The sequence below is a fragment of the Oncorhynchus kisutch genome, linkage group LG4 (genome assembly GCF_002021735.2).
Source record: "Oncorhynchus kisutch isolate 150728-3 linkage group LG4, Okis_V2, whole genome shotgun sequence".
In the NCBI taxonomy this organism is placed as follows: domain Eukaryota; kingdom Metazoa; phylum Chordata; class Actinopteri; order Salmoniformes; family Salmonidae; genus Oncorhynchus; species Oncorhynchus kisutch.
In genome coordinates, this window is record NC_034177.2 from 31575155 (window position 1) to 31601507 (window position 26353).

The 26353-nt window shown below is 42.8% G+C and overlaps 1 protein-coding gene across 1 annotated transcript in view; it reads left to right on the forward strand.

Moving 5' to 3' along the window:
• Window positions 1–26353, forward strand: part of LOC109889382 (RNA polymerase II elongation factor ELL2) — a 50752-nt gene that overhangs the window by 11786 nt on the left and 12613 nt on the right. Inside the window, exons 3-8 of the mRNA XM_020480783.2 lie at window positions 7977–8104; window positions 11597–11757; window positions 20998–21242; window positions 22070–22194; window positions 24692–24809; window positions 25188–25644. Coding sequence (XP_020336372.1) covers window positions 7977–8104; window positions 11597–11757; window positions 20998–21242; window positions 22070–22194; window positions 24692–24809; window positions 25188–25644 — 1234 coding nt within the window. The remainder of the gene's footprint in view (window positions 1–7976; window positions 8105–11596; window positions 11758–20997; window positions 21243–22069; window positions 22195–24691; window positions 24810–25187; window positions 25645–26353) is intronic.

A 26353-nucleotide genomic window follows, 5' to 3' on the forward strand; every position in this document is an offset into this window, starting at 1 on the left:
AAATCTATTAGAAAGACTGATTGAAACGCCCCCAATTGTTTATACTTGTACAGTCTTAGTGTTCTCCTTTACATTCCAATAACAGTGTTAGGAATATCCCAAAAAGCACACGCACACCTTTTGGCCGACGTATCAAAATGCGTAGGGAATATGTCGTTTGGAAAGTGTTTGCACATTAGCAAGACGTCGCCGAGACATCAGAATAGAATGCCCGGCCGACATATAATCGATGTAGAATTTAGGATGTAGTCATTCTGTGAGACATCTTGCCACTTTAGCAAATGCTTACTACATCAAACTGGGATCATGATGGATATTTAAATGATATCAGAAGAATAGGCCAGACCAATGAGATCCTGTTGGATCTAATCCCATTCATGGAAGATGCCTCACCATTCTGTAAACCAGTAAGGACTGACCCAGAAGTTACCTTTTTGGAGGGTAATAACATCATTGAAAGCACTAGTGCTACAAAACGTCCATCAGCGAGAGTGGAAAGCAGTATATGATGTAAGAAAGAGCAATCCTCTGTTCCTCCAACCTTTCTGTTGGTCTCGTTGGTTGTTCGGCTATCTGCAATGGTTGCTTTTCCTGAACTCTTCCCACATCCATTATTTTTCCGCCATTTAAAAATGCAGCACAACAGGATACATGCAACGCTGCCCCGGTAAACAAACATGGTTAGGGAAGTGGAATGGTCAAAGGGCAGGGTTTGTCTGCAGTGTGTAGTTTGTTCTTTTAGGGCTCAAATCACTAGAGTACTACAGACGGAGCTATTGTTTAACCTAAATAAGAATAACAACCTAAGATAATCTTTACCACATTGACAGTGGGAGATATACTTTGTGTGCAAAGAGGACTTTGGTGTATACTGAGGTTTCACTGTATGTTTTGTGTGTGTTTGGGCATGTGTTGGTTTATGAGTGTTTGTTTGTCATGCACAAGGCAAGGCTTATCTGCTCACACTGGGTTTCCACGTCACCGCTCGGTGCATGTTTTCCATTTTGTCTTGTTTCTCTGAGGCTCTGCGTAAATTAATCAGATTTGGATGTACTTTCCCATGTTACAATCTGGGAATTGTTAAAGGATTACCGACTGTTTGGAATCGAGGTCCGGTAAAGGGCGTATTTGGATCATTCTTAAAGTTGGTCATGATCACTGTAATTAAACAATTGACTAAAACACAACATCACATAGCACCTACGGGCCCCTACACCCCCAAGCCTTATGGTTAGATATGGGCCTACATAATCCTCAAACACTGTAACTATAGTAACCAGTGGAAAAGTGTCTGCATGTAATGTTGAAATGGGCTGTCTATGAAGCCTGCCATCAGTGTTCTCCACCCCCCCTATCTGTGTATCCACTCAGACAGGAACACTGCTGGGAGGAGAGGGGATGTTGAGGGGAGGGGGTGAGTTGGTGACCCATGTGTTTGCTGAGGTTGACAGATTAGCCCAGCCTCTCTTGGAGATGGCAAATTTAGCTTGGCATAAGAGCCAATACCTTGGGGGATGTTGTCGCCACAACAATTGCCCACCCCCTACTCCCCTCACAACCCCCTTCAGACCCCCACTCCTCCTCTCTGTGGATCTTCAGTCTTTCTCTACCAACCCCCTCAACGGTCAGGCTGACTTGAAGCACAGGAACAAAAAGCCAGCCTCACTAAAAGCCTGGTTTTAAAGGAGAGGTGATCTCATGCATTGTATTCACAATCTGAGTCACCACAGAGTCATTGATCATACGGTAAACAGTGGGAGGATTGTGGAGAGTAGGAATTAATATGAATATTCCCTGAGGCATCGTCTGCCTGTGTTGCCTTCTATAGTTGTCTGCATGTGTCACTGGAATTATTCCTTCCTTTTTAAATGCCACTTGTAAGCTTTCTTTTCCTTTTTGACCAATACCTCTGTGTGGAGCCTCCAGAGGAAAAACGTTGCCTTTCTTTGTGAATGTCTTAGCAGTGTTTCCCCATAGTACACATGGATCCAGCGTGTGCGTATGGCTGTTTGTGAAGAGATGCAGAGAGGGAATGGCACCAGCTCTTACCCATTCCCCTCCTCCCAGACTAGTTTTCTCTGTTCTGTTTGTCCCTTTGCTGGGATGCTTTAGTGTTGACCACATTCCAGAGGGAGAGGAAAGCGGGGACTGTGGACTGCTATCCCTCATGCACGAGCTGAGCGGGGAGCCACACCGTGACAGTGCTGTCCCCCTCTCCCACCCGCCCGCCAACCACACGTCCATGCTGTTCATGAATAATCCAGGCGGGCCGACGGGCCATTGCACTCAGCTGTGTGGGGGAAGATGCAAGAACAAAAGACAGGCAGCTCACAGCAGCAGCCATGACTGAGCAGACTGGGATGAGAGGACAATGGCCAGCAGTGTCAGTACAGACCGAGGCAGACTGGGATGGGGGGACAATGGCCAGCAGTGTCAGTACAGACCGAGGCAGACTGGGATGAGAGGACAATGGCCAGCAGTGTCAGTACAGACCGAGGCAGACTGGGATGAGGGGACAATGGCCAGGAGTGTCTGTACAGACTGAGGCAGACTGGGATGGGGGGACAATGTCCAGCAGTGTCAGTACAGACCGAGGCAGAATGGGATGAGAGGACAATGGCCAGCAGTGTCAGTACAGACCGAGGCAGAATGGGATGGGAGGACAATGGCCAGCAGTGTCAGTACAGACCGAGGCAGACTGGGTGGAGAGGACAATGGCCAGCAGTGTCAGTACAGACCGAGGCAGACTGGGATGAGGGGACAATGGCCAGCAGTGTCTGTACAGACCGAGGCAGACTGGGATGGGGGGACAATGGCCAGCAGTGTCAGTACAGACCGAGGCAGACTGGGATGGGGGGACAATGGCCAGCAGTGTCAGTACAGACCGAGGCAGACTGGGATGAGGGGACAATGGCCAGCAGTGTCAGTACAGACCGAGGCAGACTGGGATGGGGGGACAATGGCCAGCAGTGTCAGTACAGACCGAGGCAGACTGGGATGGGGGGGACAATGGCCAGCAGTGTTAGTACAGACCGAAGCAGGAGGCACAGTCTATAGTAAATCACGTTTGTATATCTAGGCGCTTGCTCTCATCACAGTGCTGCCATGCTAAATAGAGCTGGGATCTCTGCCTGTCCGCTTACATCTACAGACCCAAGAAGAAGAAAAAACATCACCAAAAAAGACTTCATCTTTCCTAGCAGATGTGTGGTTAGCTGTAGGAAAAAAATCTCTTTACCAGAATCCTTTCCTCATCTGCCACCAAACGTAAGGCAGGAGAAGAGCATTATTAAATGTGACTTAAAGGTGATAAATACTAAATGGTGTAAGGGGGAATTTTTCATGGACACCGGTGAGGGTGCCATTGGTCCTGCTCTAACGGCAGAACCCACGGCAGAACCCACGCCAAGTTGTTCTGTTCCCGTCCAGCTCATACCTTACAACAGCCTGAAAGTATTTGACATCTCCAAACACACAGAGCCATCCGGCCCCGGCCGTGTGCAGGCTGCAGCAGATGTGCCTGGGCCCGGGCCACAGAGGGGGCTATTGTATCTGCCCTGGCACCCTGTAGAGAGGCTCTTCTGACAAGGTGCTGAGGATTGTCGATCTAATGCCATTTGGCAAGGACGACACTAACTGTCCGACTGCCAAGTTCAGCTCACAGGATGGACACTACTGGGCAAATCTGACTGACCTCCCACTTTCCTGATGGTACACTGTAGCACAGTGACTTCCATTTGTTGTGCTGGGGAGTTTTTAGAATCATTTGCATATGTTATCCATTCTCATAAAAAATGTAACTTGTCTTGTCATGAGATATTGTATAATGATTTGAACAATATACATTTGGTGTAATATGGCATAGCTTACTATATATTTGAAATGTCCCTTTAGGAATGGGCAGATAAAATATCGTAAGAGTACAGACCCGAAGGGTGAAGCTTAATTCCCGCAGTTAGGGAAACTAATCACTATTTAGCATTCACATGTTGGCCTAGTAAGTTAGTTGGAGGCATTGACAGCTGATGTTGAGGTGTGGCATACGGCCTCAGCTGCAGCATAGCTTAGGAGATGTTTGACCTTAGTCCTTCCATGTGACTTGCGGAAGTGTGGTACTCCCCTGGCTTAATCAGGGATGGAAAGGGCAGCTTCGTGGTACAGCCGCCCTGCCCTGTGTCGTCGGTTCTATGGAAATACACACCTCTGTTATTCACACTGAGATTAGACTTACCTGTCAATGTGGGTTGTGGTTCTGGAACAGATTGGGATGAGGGGAAAAGTCATGGTAGATTTCCGTCAGTTTGGAAATGGGAGCCCACAAATAATTGAATGACATTCTAAAAATTATAAATATTTCAACAGCATTTTTGTGATGAACATTTTTATAGATTATACTTTCTTTTTTTTTGTACGCACACAAAAGCCTACAAAATGTAGGCCTAAGGTTTTGTTTTCCTTTTCTTTTGATTGTTTGTTCGAAAACCCTCTAGCATGAACAACTGTCCTGGGAAATGTAATCTGTAAAAAAAGTTGCAGGTAGCAAGTCAAGGATGGCCCCTGTGTGCTCAGACAGAGCTTTTAACTGGAATGCCTCATTTTGGGGGCCCTTAATCTTCACATAAGGGAATGTATGGGCTAAAAGGAACCAGGAGCAGCTCCCCATGAGCCAGGAAGCAAAGAGCTGGGAACTAATGACATATGGTTATGAAGGTGGAGAAGGAAGCTGTGGATAAAACGGGGTCAACTTCAGAATGGACTGACCTGAGTAACAGTGATTAGAATTAGAATATGATGTGTGCACGGTGGCGGGGAGGAGAGGGTGATTCTAACGCTTCGCTGGAGGAGGGGGGGGGGGGGGGGGGGTGCTTGCTGCTTGCCTCGAACCAAAGGCGCATACTGACTGAGGGGGATGTGGTGGTATGGGGGGGGGGGGGGTGATTGCAGAGCTAAGACTGTAAATCCTGAGCTGTGCTCTCGCCTGGGGGCAGTCAAGCTGTTTATCAGCATCTCCATTTGAAAGAAAGCACTGCAATGGAGAAGGATATCTGCCTTGACCTACTTCTGGAGCGCCTCTATGACTTGTTGCTTGGTGTTTTGGTCAAGACCGCTACCACTTTCGACAGCATCTTGAGGTAATAGGTCCTGAAGGCATGGCTCTTCTGTTGCTCCTATTTACTTTGACGCTTTTTTGGTTGATGACAGTTAATTAGTGGAAACCTGAAGCAGACATTAGTGGAATCCTGCCCCACCACTTCATCTGAAGGGCTGGACAGATATAGGTCAACATAACTAATAGTCAGTTTGATATCAAAAGTGTCCATGGCTTTGTGGGCTGCCTTGTGCTTTGTGTGTGTCGATGGTTGGATTGTGTGTTGGGTGCTATTAAGAGCACTGAGGGTGATGGAGGGAGAGTGCAAAGCTCGCTGTGGAGTTCAGTAGAAGAAGGGGTGGGGGGGGGGTGTTGAAAGAGAAGCTGTTTATTGGCTACACGCTACAGAAACCGCTTTTGGCTGTACTGCATGACTGGGCATTTGTGACAGCTAGAGTCCTGCCTGCCACATCTGCCCCAGGCACTGTGCATTCTACCAGTCAGCCTGGAATCAATCACTTTCCACAGTTAAGCTAAAGAGGCTGTTTCAAGGCCCACTGACTGTCTTCTGTTTGTCTTAGTGCTCATAATAACAGGGAAATATTACATGGAGCCCTTTTTGTGTTAGCCATCTCACCCTAGTCTGAGACCACTAGGGAAGTGAACGTGACTTCTTTTCAGATGATTTGGAAACGATTCCTAATTTCTGAGGACTATATGGCTGCGCTCAGTCAGTCAGTCAGTCAGTCAGTCAGTCAGTCAGTCAGTCAGTCAGTGATCATGCTGGGTCAAAAGAAGTGTTAATCGTTCTGTGGACCATCTATCGCTCTGTCCCTTTCATTTTGTCCTCTGAATCTAGGGCACTGGCTCAGCATCAACAAAACGGTCCATTTCAGCTGGAATGAAAGGGCAGTCGGCACCCAGTGTGTTCAAGTACACGGCAATACCTGTTAGTTAATGACTTCCAGTGTTTTAATTGGCCATTCTGTGAAAGTAGGTTTTTAGGCCATTTCATTAGCTGGTTTAGGGCCCCATAGCTCCCTGTGGGTCTGTTTGATTCCAGGGGAGCTCTGGACAGTACAGTAGAATACTATCACCTATGTAGCGAGACACAAGTCCCTATGTTTAAGGGCAAGATATCAGCCTCACTGTTCCAACAGCTGACTAGAGGTTGCCACTTTGGGACATAGGAGGTCCCACGTGGCCTGGGTTATTGGCTTAACCAGTGGCTTATTTAACCAGTGGCTTACTTGCCTCGTTAAATAAAAAAATATGTACAGTATCTGTATATATACACACGCATACGTGTGTGTGTGTGTGTGTGTGTGACTTTTGTCCACTAACAAATACACTTCTAGATTACCTTTACTCTAATCACCTTCTGGGGAGATACTTTTTTATTTTTTAAGTACTCAATACATAACTGTGTTGTTCCAAAGCAATAACATCAAAACAGCAATGCTGCAAGGTTGATACAAGCAGTGGATCCCAAAGTAGGGTCTGCGGCTCACAGAGGTACAGTAGGGCGTCCAGGCCAGAGATTTTAATTATTATTGTTTTTTTAAATATCAATATTGCTAGCAGATTAAACAAATTTGGCCAAGTGGTATGTGGAAAAGTTGCAGATACAATACAATGTAATATTATTAATATACAATATACCCTTAACTTCTTATGGCTGGGGGCAGTATTGAGTAGCTTAGATGAATAAGGTGCCCAGAGTAAACTGTCTGCTACTCATGCCCAGTTGCTAATATATGCATATTGTTAGTATTGGATAGAAAACACTCTGAAGTTTCTAAAACTGTTTGAATGATGTCTGTGAGTATAACAGAACTCATATGGCAGGCAAAAACCTGAGAAACAATCCAACCAGGAAGTGGGAAATCTGAGGTTTGGTAAGTTTTCAACTCATTGCCTATCGAAGATAGTGGGATATTGGTCATATTGCACTTCCTAAGGCTTCCACTAGATGTCAACAGTCTTTAGAACCTTGTTTGATGCTTCTACTGTGAAGTGGGGGGGGGGGTGAGTCAGAGGTCTGGCAGAGAGCCACGAGCTCAGTTTCGTACGCTCAGAGTTGGCTCTGTTCCATTGCATTTCTGAAGACAAAGCAATTCTCCAGGTGAAACAAATCTTCAATAATGTTAAACATCCTAAAGATTGATTCTATACTTCGTTTGACATTTTTCTACGAACTGTAATATGAATTCTCGTCGGAACTTTTGCATGGACTTGCCCGCGCGTCGTGAGTTTGGATTGTGAACTAAACGCACAAACAAAAAGGACACAGCATTCAGTTAGCAACCACAGATTAAATACAGTGTAATCGATGAGAATAGAGCCACAGCACAGATTTCAAGATGTGTGCTGATTTAGTTTGGAAAAGTGATATGCTATGCCTAGTTGATTTTCATATGCTTCAGATGGGGCTTCATTTGAAATCGCATTAAGCCAGAGACTGCCTGGCTGTCACCCCGAGCAGTTGACTCATACGTAATGGCAATGACCTCAGACTTCCGATTTACCCTGTTTTGTTCTCCAATTAAATGTGTAGCCTAATTGATGACTAACGTAAGGCTCATCCTTTGCGGTCCTTTATACACTAGTTACCAAAACGTTTAGGATTGTATGATACAAACCCAAGGCGTTTTATTTAGCATGTTTAGAATTCTCACAGGGACCAGCAAAAAAAAAAGATTGAAATGTATGTACTCAGTTCTGTAAGTCGCTCTGGATAAGAGCATCTGCTAAATTACTCAAATGTAGAATATGCAAACCGAAAGCACAGCTGAATATACTAAAACTGCTTGGTCATAAACATTTTATAACTTTACACAAGATCTCCTCAGTGATCTAATGCGCTCTCTGTTTCCCCTTACAACAGTATATCAAGATCCCTGCCCCATCCCCAGAGGCCCCAGATGCACTCCGGGTCTTCTCCTTCTACCTGTCCAGTGATAGCAAAGACAAACCTCAGGCCAGCGTTGACTGCATCCACCAGCATGTCTCAGGGTAAGCCCACTCTACTGTTTTCAGTCAACCACAGATGGAATTCAGTCAGTTCACAGTAGAGCTGGGCCAATAAACCAAACATTCTCGACACTGACCATACCGATCACTTATTGTAGACATTTTGCTGATATTGTTTATTACGATGAGTAGCCTATACTAGAGAAATGTAACATTTGACATGAATAACGTTTACTAATATGGGTGAATGTTAATGGACAATTGATGGCTACAACCATCAAACTAGTAGTAGTAGTAGGTTAAAGGATCTTTTAAAGAACAGTGGTGGCCATTTTTATTAACTTATCATTGTATTTATTGTTATGGCATCAATTCAGGCAGTTTATCATGATATGTATTTGTGCCCATATCGTCCGAACTAGTTCAGTCAGATTGGGACCACAGGGAATTTTGAGACACTGCTCTATCTCTCATTGCTAACGCAAGTAACCCTTGTCTCCATGTGACTGACCGCTAGAAACCAATGACACCTTATCCCAGACTGTTTTTCTTACCATGTATAGTTCAGTCTTATTTTTGAACTACTCATAAACTCTAACCTTTTTGAGTTAAGCAGTATTTGTTGAGGTCTTGTTTTTCCTTTTGAGTTACTGTAAGCACCTATTTAGCGTGCTGTGTTGCTGAAGTTTGACTGCTGGTGTATTAGTATTTTATTAGGATCCCCATTAGCTGTTGCTGAAGCAGCACTTACTATCTCTGGGGTCCACACAACATAAAACATGACATGGTACAGAACATAAATAGACAAGAGCAGCTCAAGGACATAACTACATACATTTTTAAATGGGAAAAATAGACAAAGTCCTGTACTTACACAACAGAGCGACCTACAGTGCCTTGCAAACGTATTCACATCCTTGGATTTATTCACATTTTATTGTTACAAAGCAGGATTAAAAGCTACTTAATTGTCGTTTTTTTTGTCAACAATCTACTCAAAATACTCTGTCAAAGTGAATTAATAAAAATGCCATGACAAAAATATAGTTGTTGCATAAGTATTCAGCCCATATGTTCAGGCATGTCTAAATTAGTGTAGGAGTAACATTTGTCTTAAAAAATGACATTACTTACACGGACTGACGGACTGACTCTGTGTGAAATAATAGGGGTCATTTTTTAATGACTAACCCTTCCTCTGTCCCTCATACATACAGTCAAATTGTTTGTGTCTATTTTTCTCTGCATTGTTGGGAGGGCTCTAAGTATTTCATTGTTGGTCTACACCTGTTAAGAAGCATGTGACCAATAAAATGCGATTTGATTCTGAAAGTAACTGTTGTAATATTACCCCGTTTGAAAAAGTAAAAGTAATCTGAGTACGTAATGCATTACTTTTGTAACATGTTACCCGCACCATTACCTGCGGGTAATGGTGAGATCAGAGAATGGTGAGATCAGTGTTTGTGGTCATGTGGGGGTCAAAGGTAGCTCTGTGCTGCTCTGTTAGCACTAGAGGTCGACCGACTATGATTTTTCGATACCGATTATTGGCGGACCAAAAAAAGCCGATACCGATTAATCGGACAATTTAATAATAATAATAATACATTTTATTTTTAAATGTATTTGTAATAATGACAATTACAACAATACTGAATGAACACTTTATCTTCAAATAAATAATGAAACATGTTCAATTTGGTTTAAATAATGCAAAAACAAAGTGTTGGCGAAGAAAGTAAAAATGCAATATGTGCCATGTAAAAAAACTAACATTTAAGTTCCTTGCTCAGAACATGAGAACATTTGAAAACTGGTGGTTTCTTTTAACATGAGTCTCCAATATTCCCAGGTAAGAAGTTTTAGGTTGTAGTTTATTGTAGGAATTATAGGACTATTTCTCTCTATACCATTTCTATTTCATATACCTTTTGACTATTGGATGTTCTTATAGGCACTTTAGTATTGCCAGTGTAACAGTATAGCTTCCATCCCTCTCCTCGCCCCTACCTGGGCTCGAACCAGGAACACATCGACAACAGCCACCCTCGAAGCATCGTTACCCATCGCTCCACAAAAGCCACGGCCCTAGCAGAGCAAGGGGAACAACTACTCCACGTCTCCAAGCGAGTGACGTCACCGATTTGAAACGCTATTAGCGCGCACCCCGCTAACTAGTTAGCCATTTCACATCGGTTACACTAGGCTAATCTCGGGAGTTGATAAACTTGAAGTCATAAACCACTCAATGCTTGAAGCATTGCGAAGAGCTGCTGACAAAACGCACGAAAGTGCTGTTTGAATGAATGCGTACGAGCCTGCTGCTGCCTACCATCGCTCAGTCAGACTGCTCTATCAAATATAAAATCATAGACTTAATTATAACATAATAACACACAGAAATACGAGCCTTTGGTCATTAATATGGTCGAATCCGGAAACTATCATTTCAAAAACAAAACGTTTATTCTTTAGTGAAATACGGAACCGTTCCATATTTTATCTAACGGGTGGCATCCATAAGTCTAAATATTCCTGTTACATGTGCACAACCTTCAATGTTATGTCATAAATACGTAAAATTATGGCAAATTAGTTCTCAACGAGCCAGGCGGCCCAAACTACTGCATATACCCTGACTCTGTTGCAAGAGAAGTGACACAATTTCCCTAGTTAAAATACATTTATGTTAGCAGGCAATATTAACTAAATATGCAGGTTTAAAAATGTATAGTTGTGTATTGATTTTAAGAAAGGCATTGATGTTTATGGTTAGGTACACGTTGGAGCAACGACAGTACTTTTTCCGCGAATGCGCACCGCATCAATTATATGCAACGCAGGACACGCTAGATAAACTAGTAATATCATCAACCATGTGTAGTTAACTAGTGATTATGATTGATTGTTTTTTTATAAGATAAGTTTAATGCTAGCTAGCAACTTACCATGGCTTAACAAGCAGGCTTCTTGTGGAATGCAATGAGAGGCAGGTGGTTGGACTAGTTTAACCATAAGGTTGCAAGATTGAATCCCCAAGCTGGCATGGTAAAAATCTGTCGTTCTGCCACTGAACAAGGCGGTTAACCCACCTTTCCTAGGTCATCATTGAAAATAAGAATGTGTTCTTAATTAACTGACTTGCCTAGTTAAATAAAGGTGTAAAAAAAATAAATTAAGTAAAAAAGAATTCGGCCAAATCGGTGTCTAAAAATACCGATTTCCGATTGTTATGAAACTTGAAATCGTCCCTAAATAATCGGCCTTTCCGATTTAATCGGTCAACCTCTAGTTAGCACCGCAGCTCATAGGCATCTTCACTTGTTGTACAGCTTAATGCCATAACATAGGATGTGAGGAATGAGCATGAGGACAGAAGTCAAAGAACCGGTCATGGGAGTGAGGCATATGTCACACGTAGACAAACACAAATACACTTTCACGAAATGGTCTATTTAATGGGAAGTAGTGTGTGATATTTTGTACATTACCAGTTGCTGCTATGTGAGCCTGATCCTGTGTTCTCTTCAGGGAGGGCAGGGAGCACCTGGAGGGCCAGGGCAGTATTCAGGACAAGATCACTGTGTGTGCCACTGATGACTCATACCAGATGACCCGAGAGCGCATGTCTCAGGTTGAGAAGGACATCATGAGCAGGTCGGCCATCGAGATCAAACCAGGCTCTACACATGGTAAGTCTGCAATCACAGCCTGCCTTTACCTATGCTGACTGCGTTAGGTCCAAACCAGCTTCATACGGAGCCCTTTGCTGCCTGGGGATCAAGGGAAAAATAATGGAGGTGTTTAATGTTCTCGGAAAGCTTCTAATCCATCGCCTTCTACCATCTTGTCCTGCTGATAATTGCCATATGGTGTGAAAGTTTTCACATAATTGATCAAAGTACTGGGTTGCAATTATTCATGCGAGAGGGGATGCCTCTTTTTCTTCTCCTTTTCCCTTCATTTTGACCAGATTGCTTAGGCACATTGCCAACCTGCCTACCAGCTCCATTCATGTGATTGAGTTTGCCAGAATATGCACTAACTAGTCTCATGCTGAGTGGATGAAGTTTTGCCTAAGAGTTTAATTACAGTGGCTGCGACTCAATTAGTTTTCATCTATTGAAAAACTGAGTAATGTATGTAGATTCTTTGAAGCAAAGGCCATAATTCATCATAAGAACTTATGAACTAATGAAGATCTAAATTAAAACACTGTTTATTTGCGCCACAAAGTAAATACATTCTTGTGGGAGCATACCAGTGCTGTACATGTCTTTACACAGCATCTGAACCAGTTGGACTGTTGGAATGTGCATTAGTTATATTTCATCCAGGAGGAGGGTGTATACACAGGCTTCTGTGTCTTCTGATGGGTTATGTCTTGTTGTCTGAAGGGACGTGTTGCAGATGCTGCGTATTATAACCTGGACACACAAAAAATTGCTGCGTTTATGACGTTATACTAGTGGCTTTAAGCCACATGGAGCTCATCTTTGCACACAGTTTTACACATATTTTCTAAAACATAATTATAACATTAATGGTAATTCCTGCACAAGCCATTTTCTACAGCTGTTGAACAAGCAGCACACATGACCTCCCATGCTCTGCTGCTGAAAATGGGCCTCTTGAGTGTTCTTGCACAACCCAGTTAAATGTAGCTGGCATGTTTGCTGTGTAATATCTCTGCTGCATGAGTACAAAAAAAGAGCTATTTCTTATCCAAATACATCATTTTTACATTCAAGTTTATCAAGTAAAAATTTAGAAGTCCACTTGCAGCCTTAGCCTGGTAACATTGACATTGGTTCTCATGTTTCATAGGGTGTAAGGCACACAACTGGGCTCGCTTTCCCACAGCATGGACGGGACAGTAAGGTGCCCATATACTTGATATCAAAGGGAACTTAAATGAAAGGGTCATAAACTATACATCATATGCGCTACGGAGCACACAAACCGACATCTTTCTAAATACCAACCATCTGTGATTTTAGTTGTAATGTATGGCTCAAAAACCTGTACTTTCCCAGCGAAAGGATTGCTGAAGAAATTCTGCAAAAGGCATTTTAAGGTCATCACTGACCATTCTTTACAAAACTGTCTTATGAAGGGAAAAATCATTTTTTTTGTTCAGTAGTGATAAAAGTATTGGGAAGCTATATCTGGAAACCCATTGGCAGCCCCATCTCCCACCACTTGTATGCTGTGATTACAACTTTTTGAGGTCTGTTTTGGTTGGATTCTTAATTTCTTTTATCATGGTTTTTGATTTTGGTTTTGATTTGTATTATGTAATAATGACATTGATTCTAGAGCTATTTTTATTTATTTTTTGGTTACTTTTCTACCTTTTTTTCCCTTCTCAATTTTGTGGTATCTATTTTGGTAGTTAGTCTTGTCTCCTCGCTGCAACTCCAGTACAGACTCGGGAGAGGTGAAGGTCGAGAGCCGTGTGTCCTCCAAAACACAACCCAACCAAGCTGTTTTGCTTCTTGACACAATGCCCACTTAACCCAGAAGCCAGCTGCACCAATGTGTTGGAGGAAACACCGTACAGCTGTGTCAGCGTGCACTGTGTCCGGCCCCCCACGCCACAGGAGTCGCTAGTGCGCGATGGGACAAGGACATCCCTGCCGGCTTAACCCGGACGACTCTGGGCCAATTGTGCGCTGCCAAATGGGTCTCCCGGTCGCGGCCGGCTGCGCAGAGCCTGAACTCGAACCCAGAATGTCTTTTAATAGAAATTCCAAAGCCAAAAATTGAAAATATTCCATTGTCTCTGTCAGGTCCAAATTTGGTAGACATCAGTAGAAAATTCAAAATGGCTAAGAAATAATAAAATATTGCAGTTTTGTATGTACCTTTTTTTATATTATTTTGTGCTTTTAAGACATTATTTTTAATTCCTTAATGTCATCTCATCTCTGCTCAGGGAGTAGCTGCTGGCCAGCCAGACCATTTAACATCTCTGTGCTCCCCATACTGTACTGTCTTTAATCATCCTATTTAGCTAGGCTAGCCTGCCTAAGTATGCTACAGAGCTGTCTGACAAAATTTGACTCGTTCTTCAAGGTAGATAAGGCATACTTTAACTAACTGTCTCTCCCTCTCATGTTGTTTTTTATTTTACCTTTATTTAACTAGGCAAGTCATTTAAGAACAAATTCTTATTGTCAATGACGGCCTAGGAACAGTGGGTTGACTGTCTTGTTCAGGGGCAGAACAACAGATTTTTATCTTGTCAGCTCGGGGATTCGAGTCCAACTCTCTAACCACTACGCTACCTGCCGCCCCTGAACAAGTCCTCTCTCATGTGGTCTGTGCTATCTAACCTAACATAGTAAGTGTAACATTGTATCCATCTGTCCAAGCCTGAAAAAACAGACTCAATGTATAATGGTAATTTTAGTTTTATTTAACCTTTTATTTTAACAGGGAAGACATATTGAGACCTACACTATATATGCAAGAGTATGTGGACACCGCTTCAAATTAGTGTATTTGGCTATTTCAACCACACCCGTTGCTGACAGGTGTATAAGCACAGATCCATGCAATCGGCTTTGTGAAACATTGGCAGTAGAATGGCCCATACTGAAGAGCTCACTGACTTTCAACGTGGCACCATCATGGGATGCCACCATTCCAACATGTCAGTTCGTCAAATTTCTGCCCTGCTAGAGCTGCCCCGGTCAACTGTAAGTGCTGTTATTCTGAAGTGGGAACATCTAGGAACAATAATGGCTTAGCCACAAGGTGCTAGGCCATTCAAGCTCCAGAACGGGACCAGTGAGTGCCAAAGCGCACAGCGCATAAAAATGGTCTGTCCTCTGTTGCAACACTCGCTACCGAGTTCCAAACTGCTTCTGGAAGCAACGTCAGGACAATAACTGTCAATCGGGAGCTTCATCAAATGGGTTTTCAAGTCCAAACAGCCGCACACAAGCCTAAGATCACCATGCGCGATGCCAAGCGTCGGCTGGAGTGGTGTAAAGCTTGCCGTCATTGGACTCTGAAGCAGTGGAAACGCGTTCTCTGGAGTGATGAATCACACTTCACCATCTGGCAGTCCAACGGACAAATCTGGGTTTGGTGGATGCCAGCAGAACGCTACCTACAGAATGCATAGTGCCAATTGTAAAGATTGGTGGAGGAGGGATAATGGTCTTAGGCTGTTTTTCATGGTTCAGGCTAGGCCCCTGAAAGAATCTTTATGCTACAGCATACAGTGCCTTGCGAAAGTATTCGGCCCCCTTGAACTTTGCGACCTTTTGCCACATTTCAGGCTTCAAACATAAAGATATAAAACTGTATTTTTTTTGTGAAGAATCAACAAAAAGTGGGACACAATCATGAAGTGGAACTTTTTCAAACTTTTTTAACAAATCAAAAACTGAAAAATTGGGCGTGCAAAATTATTCAGCCCCTTTACTTTCAGTGCAGCAAACTCTCTCCAGAAGTTCAGTGAGGATCTCTGAATGATCCAATGTTGACCTAAATGACTAATGATGATAAATACAATCCACCTGTGTGTAATCAAGTCTCCGTATAAATGCACCTGCACTGTGATAGTCTCAGAGGTCCGTTAAAAGCGCAGAGAGCATCATGAAGAACAAGGAACACACCAGGCAGGTCCGAGATACTGTTGTGAAGAAGTTTAAAGCCGGATTTGGATACAAAAAGATTTCCCAAGCTTTAAACATCCCAAGGAGCACTGTGCAAGCGATAATATTGAAATGGAAGGAGTATCAGACCACTGCAAATCTACCAAGACCTGGCCGTCCCTCTAAACTTTCAGCTCATACAAGGAGAAGACTGATCAGAGATGCAGCCAAGAGGCCCATGATCACTCTGGATGAACTGCAGAGATCTACAGCTGAGGTGGGAGACTCTGTCCATAGGACAACAATCAGTCATATATTGCACAAATCTGGCCTTTATGGAAGAGTGGCAAGAAGAAAGCCATTTCTTAAAGATATCCATAGAAAGTGTCGTTTAAAGTTTGCCACAATCCACCTGGGAGACACACCAAACATGTGGAAGGTGTTCTGGTCAGATGAAACCAAAATTGAACTTTTTGGCAACAATGCAAAACGTTATGTTTGGCGTAAAAGCAACACAGCTCATCACCCTGAACACACCATCCACACTGTCAAACATGGTGGTGGCAGCATCATGGTTTGGGCCTGCTTTTCTTCAGCAGGGACAGGGAAGATGGTTAAAATTGATGGGAAGATGGATGGAGCCAAATACAGGACCATTCTGGAAGAAAACCTGATGGAGTCTGCAAAAGACCTGAGACTGGGACGGAGATTTGTCGTCCAACAAGACAATGATCCAAAACATAAAGCAAAAATAAACATATCCAGGTGTTAGAATGTCAAAGTCCAGACCTGAATCCAATCGAGAATCTGTGGAAAGAACTGAAAACTGCTGTTCACAAATGCTCTCCATCCAACCTCACTGAGCTCGAGCTGTTTTGCAAGGAGGAATGGGAAAAAATGTCAGTCTCTCGATGTGCAAAACTGGTAGAGACATACCCCAAGCGACTTACAGCTGTAATTGCAGCGAAAGGTGGCGCTACAAAGTATTAACTTAAGGGGGCTGAATAATTTTGCACGCCCAATTTTTCAGTTTTTGATTTGTTAAAAAGTTTGAAATATCCAATAAATGTCGTTCCACTTCATGATTGTGTCCCACTTGTTGTTGATTCTTCACAAAAAAATACAGTTTTATATCTTTATGTTTGAAGCCTGAAATGTGGCAAAAGGTCACAAAGTTCAAGGGGGCCGAATACGCAAGGTACTGTACAATACATTCTAGATGATTCTGTGCCTCCAACTTAGTGGCAACAGTATGGGGGAAGGCCCTTTCCTGTTTCAGCATGACAATGCCCTTGTTCATAATGTGTGGTTTGTTGAGATTGGTGTGGAAAACTTGACTTGCCTTCAACGAGCCCTGACCTCAACCCCATCGAACACCTTTGGGATGAATTTGAACGCTGACTGCGAGCCAGACCTAATCGCCCAACATCAGTGCTTGACCTCACTTATGCTCTTGTGGCTGAATGGAAGTAAGTCCCCACAGCAATGTCCCAACATCTAATGGAAAGCCTTCCCAGAAGAGTGGATGCTGTTATAGAAGCAAAGGGGGACCAACTCTATATTAATGCCACTGATTTTGGAATTGGATGTTTAACGAGCAGGTGTCGACATACTTTTTGTCATGCAGCGTATGTCAGTCACTATACCAGTCATGGAAATTAACTGAAAAACAGTACATTTTTTTCAGGCAGTGTATTTGTGTAGGAATGTATATATGTTTTGTGCTTCCCATTTACTTTTTGTATTTAGAGATCGATTGGGTATAATGTGTACATTTACATTGTGTATACAGGGCGCATTTGTAAAAGAGATCGAAGTCCCCAATCAATACTTTAAATTGCCTGAAACGCACCAGAACGTCAAGATGAAATGTATTTAAATTTTTGACCCAGCAATAAGGTGCATTAAAACTAAAAGCAGATTTACCTAGCTCAGTGGAAACCCTAGGAACCTTGTTAACCAATCATGTGAACGGGTTAGGCAACTCGGGCGTCTATATTTTAACAGCAAAGTTGGATAAGACAGAAGTTTATGAAGTCGTGCCTTGTAAACAAAAAGGGGAAAATGTAGAGATCTATGGGTCTTTAGCGAAGTCCAGCCAACCTTTTGATGCAGTGATGAGTAAAAAAAACAAAGGGCACTATGGTAGATGCATCCAAAGGTTTAAGAGTAGTAACAACTGCACTTGGATAAATAATATTACCATAATCAAGAACAGATCAAAAGGTAGACTGAATAATCTGCTTCCTGCTTCTTAGAGAAAGGCACAATCCGTTTCTTTAGAAATGCCGAATTTAAATTTTAGCTTCTTTACCAGCTTATCTACAGTATGATTTTTTTTTTTTTAAACGTCAAATCTCATATCAATCCAAATGCCTAAGTATGTATATGCGGCAACACGTTCAATTGGAGAACCATCTAATGAGTGAACATCTACTTCATCTGAAACATTATCAGGAGAGTTTGAAAATGACACGTGAGACACTACACCTAGTTAATTACCACGTTTCTGCGCTGAACATTTGCTTAATGTAAACTACAACTCCCATCAGTTCAGCGTCCCACATAGTTCTTGACTTGATTTCTCTCGTGAATGATTTGATTTCACCCTAGAGAAAGGGCGTGTTGGGCTCACAAAATAAAATACTACGTGGAATTCAAGTAATGAACCGACGTTAGTCAATTAGTTGTTTAATAACCGAAACCCCCTCCAAAATATCTGTTCATCGCTCCGCACTAGCTAGTATTGAGGTTAAGAAAGGTTAGGCTTGGTTAGTCCAGTTATGGTTGGGTCTGGTTAGACTCATTTATCTGGTAAGGAGAACATCAGGTAGCAGTAGGACATGCCAATACACCCAAGGAGTGAGGAATACCACAAACTGTGTGCTGTCTTTGAGATGAGATGATAAGCCAAGATCATCATTCTCTGTGATCACTAAAGATCCTATGGCACTTAATGCTGGAGTAGAACTTAACCCTGCCCTCCTGGCTAAACTCCCACCTGGGAACCATGGAGAACTCATCCTAAGCCTGTTATAGGCTCACTAACTCCTCACTTCTCTGCTTGGTCTGGTGTCAGTCTGACGTACATGACTTATTGTTGTAATGCATTACACCTTGGTGATAGACAGGCTGAGGAACACCCGATAATCTCAAACTGAGCTATGATGGTCTTCCGTGTAACTATACATGTTGGATGAATGCTACTGTTGTGGTTTCAATGTGATAGTCATGTTTGGATACACCAATGTTAATCTAGTATAGGGTTGTCACGATACCAGAAACACAAAGCAAACGTAACTCTTTGGTCCTTTAAAAAAGTTACTGTATGTAAAATGTTGCATGCTGTAGCATGGAACATAAATGGGATTCTGTTTTTGATTTTGTACGCCATGATGTTGAACAAATATTTTTTTACAAACGAGGAAACCAACCCATATCATATTTCTGAAAAGCAACTTATGTTTCAGTCAAGCATGTGCAGTAGAAAGAATAGCGTTTTACAAACCTTCCCATAACCAACTACATGACAAGCAGATTTAATTTATTGTTAAGCGTCTAGTCGCTGCTTGTTTTAAAATGAGGCAATACAGGCTATTTCTCTACACGACAGGAAGATATTGTACTGTAAAATGTATGCGTCTTGAACCAGGGTAGCTGTTACGACAAGCTCTCGAAACTACATTGCATTTGGCAAAAGCAGAGATTTACCCTCAGGCCCAGAGTTGATAAAAAAAATAGTTTGATGTTACTAGGGCTCATATTATATGTTGTTGATATCGTCATTTTTCACATTAAAGAAAATGTCATGAATTGTTTGTATAATGTTTGATGCATAACACATAAGAATAGAGACATTTTGGTGACTTGTTATTCAATATCTTTAACATTATTACATTCCAGTTGTGCAACAACTGTGGCCTTTTTAGAAATGTGAACTTGAGTGCATGGAGCCAAATAATTGACATACTCCGTAAAATACTATTTAGATTGTCATATCTAAACCTACTCTAGCTCCCGGGTGGCACAGCGCTGCATCTCAGTGCTAGAGGCATCGCTACAGACCCTGGTTCGATTCCAGGCTGTATCACAACCGGCCGTGATTGGGAGTCCTATAGAGCAGCGCACAATTGGCCCAGCGTCCTTTGGGTTTGGCCGGGGTAGGCCGTCATTGTAAATAATAATTTATTCTTAACTGACTTGCCTAGTTAAATAAAATATAATAGATCAACTCTTTATACTTTACGTAATGCAGTAGATGCATGATACCAGAACCACACTGCTCCCACGTAGAGGCTGTGCTTTTCATCCTATAGCAACCTTGAAAGCAGATCTTAAACGTTTAATGAGATTAGGTTGGGGAGATACATCTACATACAGTATAAGCACCACCATGTCCTGCTGGCTTGGAGCCAGGTTAATTAGTGCTGCAACAGGAAAAATGGTCTCTGTGAGTGAGCAAGGTGCTTTAGTTTCCATGCTCCTCTGTTTGCACAGGAACTGGTCAACCCTTTCACTGCACTCCAAGCCTGGTGTTGCGTACCAACGCTTCGATCACACCGACAGCGTCATTGCGGTTTGGTACACCAGAATTGCATCCATTTCCAATGAAGGGATGCGTTTGTCTTGGAGCAGTGTGTTGCAGTGCGTTCGGTGTGGTGCATCCATTGGATTTATCGAACGTACGCGTCAAACCTGTATGTGTAGACGGCTTGACAGAAACGGTAGCAGAAGGTGAATGTTGAACTTTTGTTGCATAAATATCCAGATGACGCTGTGTACTATTTTGCGCAAGGATGCTGTCGGTGTGATGGAAGGGTTAGTGTGTATGTGTACAGGAGGCTTTCATGAGATCTGGCTAAATATTTTAAGACTCTATTTCCTACTAGGGACACAAGGTGCCATTCCTGTGTGCAGTGTTTGCATACTGGATATATAACTGACATCTGTCAAGACAAAGTTTTGCTTCTGGCCCTTGTCACATTAGACCAGGCCTTTTTTGCATAACTGGTCTGGGCTATTCAGAGAAGTGTCTGTGTATTTTCAATCCTGTTCAGAGGCAGTTAGAACAAGCATAACACTTCCATTGCCACTTGTCACATTTCCAGTGTACTGCTTCTATGAGAGCTTTGAATTATCCAAGTCATAATTGTGTTAATTGCTGAAACTTTCATTGACTGACGAGCACAAAACCACTGCTTTTCACTTGGTAACAGTAGCTTAGTAAGAAGGTAGCTTTTATGACGGAAAGGTATTTTGTAAGTTACTAAACATTTTTCTCGTCAAATGGCGCCTCTCTGTGAATCTCCCTTTCTCTGTCAGGTAAATGTGTGAAGATCCAGAGGAAGCAGGGCCTGTCGTCAGGCATGGACAGCAGCAGCAACAAGCACTCCCCTAACAACAAGAAGAGCGGGGCCCCCAACCCAGTAGCCCTCAGGCCCCTGAGAGACCGCATCATCCACGTCCTGGCCTTAAAGCCCTACAGGAAGCCTGAGCTGCTGTTGTGGCTGGAGAGGGAGAGGGCCACTCCCAAGGACAAGACTGACCTGGGAGCAGTACTGGATGAGGTGAGACCTGTAGAACGCAACATGGCACAACACTAAAACTGTACTCAGATACTAGGCTGCAGATATATGTACATGGTAGGTGCTGGTTTCACTAAGTGGAGATATAACTCAATAATGCACAACTTTTGCATATTGTATTCCAATTGTAATGCATTTGAAATTAATAAACAATCTATTTTGTAAATGAAACATTTAAAACATCACAGCATCTGAGATTCAGCTGCATCTATAAGCAATTCTAAATCCCTCCAGGGATTCCAAATGGAAACACTAGAGTAGCCGCTCTGTCTCCCTCGCTCGCTCTCTACATCCACTCAGAATCTAATGCTAATGGCTCCTTTTACAACCAAATGTTGAGCAGCTAAGTGATCTCAGTTGGTATATTTGAGGCGTACTTCCTGTTCTGGGTATGTTTGAGAGTCCCAGTGCAGTCATACAAGGAGCGACTGTGTCGCTGCTGCTACTGCCTCTACTGGTAGCTGTAATTAGAGCTGTGCTTTAATTATGTCTGGAGGAGAAGACCGTGTTTCCACCGGGGAGGGGGTGCGTGTCTCCAGCCAGGCCAGTACTACTCTGACAAATAGATGTTGTCTGTCACAGAGGCTCTCTGGGTAGACTAGATTTGGTACTGTTTTTGTGACTAACTTGGCCCTAACTTGTCACAGTGCTAGTGTAATTGCTGTGTTTGCTATCAATTACTTTAATGGTGAACAATGTATTATTATTCTGACAGCCTGCCAGTTGAGCCTGTCTTTTAACTGGGGTCAAAAGTGTATTTTAATGCTACAGGGACAGAGGATTCAAATGTGTTTGTCATTGATTTGCAGGTTGCTAAACTGAACCACAAAGACCACAGCTTTACTCTAAAGGATGAGTTCTACAGGCACGTCCAAAAGGATTGGCCCGGTTACCTGGAGGAAGAGAAGCCGCTCATCCATAGGCTCCTGGCCAGGTGGGTGTGGCTTGTACTTCTACTCACCTGTCTTCTCTACCATCATACTCTCCTTCACATTTTCACCACTGAATATTTAAATATGTACCTGTATCAACATGTTGGTGTCATGGCGGAGAGTCCCCGAGTCTGTAGTTTATCTTAATTTAACCTTTAAGCGTCAGTAATTGGATGATTACCTCTTCTCAGTAGCAGGGTGCTCTGATGCTTTTTGACAACGTGCTGCCGTTGAGACTACTGGATTACTGTGGCAGGCCGCTGTGGTCATGGTGAAAGGAGAGACTCTAAATGACTATTTCTCTACACAGATGAATTTCTTAATGGGCACATCAAAGCGGGGAGAGAAATATTCTCTGCTTGGTGTTGTCAAATAGCATTAATGTAGAGGAAGGTAGCCTGGCTGAGCTGTTCAGAATGAGAGTGGACGTCATCCCACGTTAAGTACGTGTCCTATCCTGCCACTGGTCAGTTAGGGGGTGGGTTTCATAAGCTTTTTGGATGGACCTCCTGCCTGCTTATTGTTTCCATTCTGTTTACACTACTCAGATGTTCTAAAGAGAGCTCTGAATGGAAGTGGACATGTTGTTTTGCTGCATGTACAGAGTAAGGTTGATGTGGCTCATCAGTGTATGACCGTTTAAAAAAACAACAACAATTGTTTTCGATATCAGAGCCTTTCCTTATAGTTTATCCCAGAAAGCAACCATATTGCTGGAAGCCGAGTCTGTCAGAGGGTCTCATGTCTGGAATGTCCTGAAAGCCAGTGGTGCTTCCAGGAGATTCCATTGATCATGTAGTTGAAAAGGTCATGTGGCTGCTGTGGGAGGTATGATGGAACTCTGATTCCAGTGAGGTTTCTGTGAGGAAGGAGCTGGAGGAAGCAGATTGCCAGTGGAGAGAGGAGTGTTTGGCCTAACAGAGCCTGCATCTGGCACCATTGTTCTCCTCACTGAAGTGACTGGACACCGCTGTCTTAGTGCCTGCCTCTTGCAGATGTAATCTGTGTTCTGTAACCTAGAAACACTACAAACAGCCTAACATTTTGAAACATGCTGAAAAATGTGTCAGTTTCACCCTGAGGTCAAGTGTAGATAATGGGAGTGTAACATCTGTCTGACAATGTGGTCTATTTTTTCTAATGCAATATTCATGTGAACAGCTGCGTCAAGGTGGACTTTGCAGTACCAACCGGTTCAACCTGTTTTGTGTTGTGTTTTCCTCTGTTAACATGGCCCCACCTCGCTCACTTCTCTGTAAACCATGCAATTGGAGTTTGAACCATTATTTACTTAAGTGATAATGCCAGAGGAGCCAGTGTTTGGAGGATATATTGGCACGGGTGTTAGGCCCGAGAAAAAGTTGAGGTCCGGCAAACCGTGCCAATATATCCTCCAAACACCGGCTTCGAGGGCATTCTCACGTTTATACAACCAGTTACCAACATATTCAAATAATGTTTTACATATTTTCATATAACATGTTTTAATTTATTCATACTATTTCATTCTTCCACAAGATATAGTCCCGACACACACCTAGGGTTGCTACCCAAGCGGCGTTCTATCAGTTTGGTTGCTAGACTCATTCAGTCGTTATGTTCTGTATCTATGGACGCGACCCAGTCGTTCGTTCTAAATGTTCCACTGCCATCCTGACTGGCAACATTCTTATCCCTTGCTTGCTAGCGAGCTAATTTACAGCCACGTGAAACAATAGAGCAGCCAGAATAACAACTAAGTAGCTGCATTTGCATTTGTTAGGCTGTTTTCTAGTGACATTGTTATGGATGTACTCAAATAAATGAGCTAATGATGCCCGATTTCGCCTGCCGTAGGAAATGTGCTCTCTCGTTAGCACACTGTTGTTCAGAGGAGCTAGCTAACACAATCACTTCAAACTGAAACTGGAAAGACTGCAAACTAGCTGCACTTTGTTTAATTTTTCATGTTTTCTATTGATAATTTGTATGGATACATACAAAGAACAATGCTGATTTCGACGGGATGAGAACAGCTGCCTGCCTGCCTGTCTGTCTCATCTCGACTCCCGACACGTTTAACATTACTATGGGACAGCTGAAGATTGAATTTGAATATAGAAACAATGTTGCAAATATCGGAGACTGACCGCAATGTTTATACAAATATCCGCTGTTGAAAACTAAATGTTAGTCTAAAAGAAATGTGATCATGTCTAAATGCTTTTTTTTTATATATAGTGGAGATAAAGTTTAACTTCCCTGCCAGGGCTGATTAGACAGTGGATTACACAAATGGAACAGAGGAAACAGGCCTTTAAAAGTCAGATTTAGCCGGTGGTAACTTGTGGAATTGACACCAGCTAAAATGAGTTTTTAACCAGTCTGCATTCCGGATTAGACCTACACGTTATATAAACAATAATAGATCTGTCAAAAAAATTTGTTAAGCTTGGGTTATCTGCCCTAACATAAACGGAATAGCAAAGTAAAAATGTCTTCCCCTTTTAAATGTTGCAGGAAACTGCAGCCACTGAGCAGCAGTAGCCAGTTGAAGAGTTTCCAGTCAAACCATTCATTCCACAAAACCCCTGCGGATTCTCCGTCACAACTCAGCCCGGTCAAGACTCCCTCTGTGGTAAATACTCTCCTACCTAACTCCAAAATAATTCCTACATCCTGCCCTTACTCATTGTTTTTCTTAAAAGCTTGAGATTGATAAGAAATAAGAGAATCCACAGATTAATTTCAGGGGTTAAATAATTTATGTTTGAATAGTGTTATGCCTTTTGACTGCAGAATAAGCTTGAGTAAAGGAGAAATGAGAGGAAAGTTGCTTGGTTTGGTAGCATCTGCTTTTTATTCATTGGAGTGCTGGAGGCAGTTCAGTCACTGACATTTTCAGGAGCCAGTTAGGATGTTTTAAAGTAGAGGAGCCATACCTTTCAAATGTAGGGTAAGTTGGTCTTCGCTAAGTAGTATTACAGGTAAAACCTCTTCTTTACCCTTCTCATAGAAACGCCCCGTGCCCTCCGACCTATCTGATTATCAGACCCCCAAGAAGCAAAGACTATTAGACCACAGTTTATCTCTGCAGTCTCCTTCCAATGGACAGCTTGGTACCTTTGGAGCCCGTAGCTCATCTGGTCCAGGCAACACCAGTGTACAGACCAAAACAGAGTTTGAGAGAACCAACAATCACATCCAGGGAAGCCCTAATGGTCTCTACACAAGGCAAAAATTGGGTTGCTCCTCCAGTATTCCCAAGCTGGAGAGGACAGAGCCAGGCCTAGCAGTACCAAGCCCCAAGGCTCCACAGACTGAGCCCTCCATCTGCACTGACCAGCAGCTAGCCAACGGCCAGCACAAAAAGAAGAAGTCCAAGAAGCACAAAGACAAGGATAGGGAGCGCTTAAAACAGGACTGGATAGAGAACAGTCCCGACCTGAAACAGAACCAGGAAAACATCACTGGTAAGACAGTCACCATCTCTTTCCCAATGTAATTTTCAACTAAATGATATCATTTTGAGGCCTTGTTGACTATAATGATAGCAGAAACAGAACATGTTGATAATGATACATTAATGACATCAAAGGATATATTTACAGCACCACTGGTCTATGACCGCATTGAAATCAGAAGTTTAATCATTTACAATAACCATCTAGTCAGTGTATTTGAGCCAACAAGATTACAGGAAAGACTGCCCAGTATTTGTATACATATGAATAAACACTCTCCGTATACATAAACACTGTCCTTAAAACTTTCCATTTGCAAAGTTGTAAAAACCCAGTCAAAATGTTTTCCTAACCCATATTTTACAGTAGTAAAAAAAACGACCTGCTCTAGAAAAGTATTTTGAAACTTCAAAGGGATCGGTCCCCAATAGTTTAGGTGACATATCTAGATATACGGCTCACAGTGAATTGCTGTAGGTTTTAAACAGAGTGGCGACAAATCAATGATCTGAAGAGAATTTCCAGTGGAAAGGGTGCTGTGTATGTAGCTTCCGCTAGCAATCCCCATCCCTTTCCCTGGCTAGTGTGTAGATGATTCTGTGGAACAGCTGGGTGACCCACGGTCCATCGAGTCAGCAGGCTGCTCTGACTCCCAATCTGGGGCGCTTCTGGCGTCACTGCCTGCCTTGTAGCAGGTCTCTTATCCGTAGTAGTGATA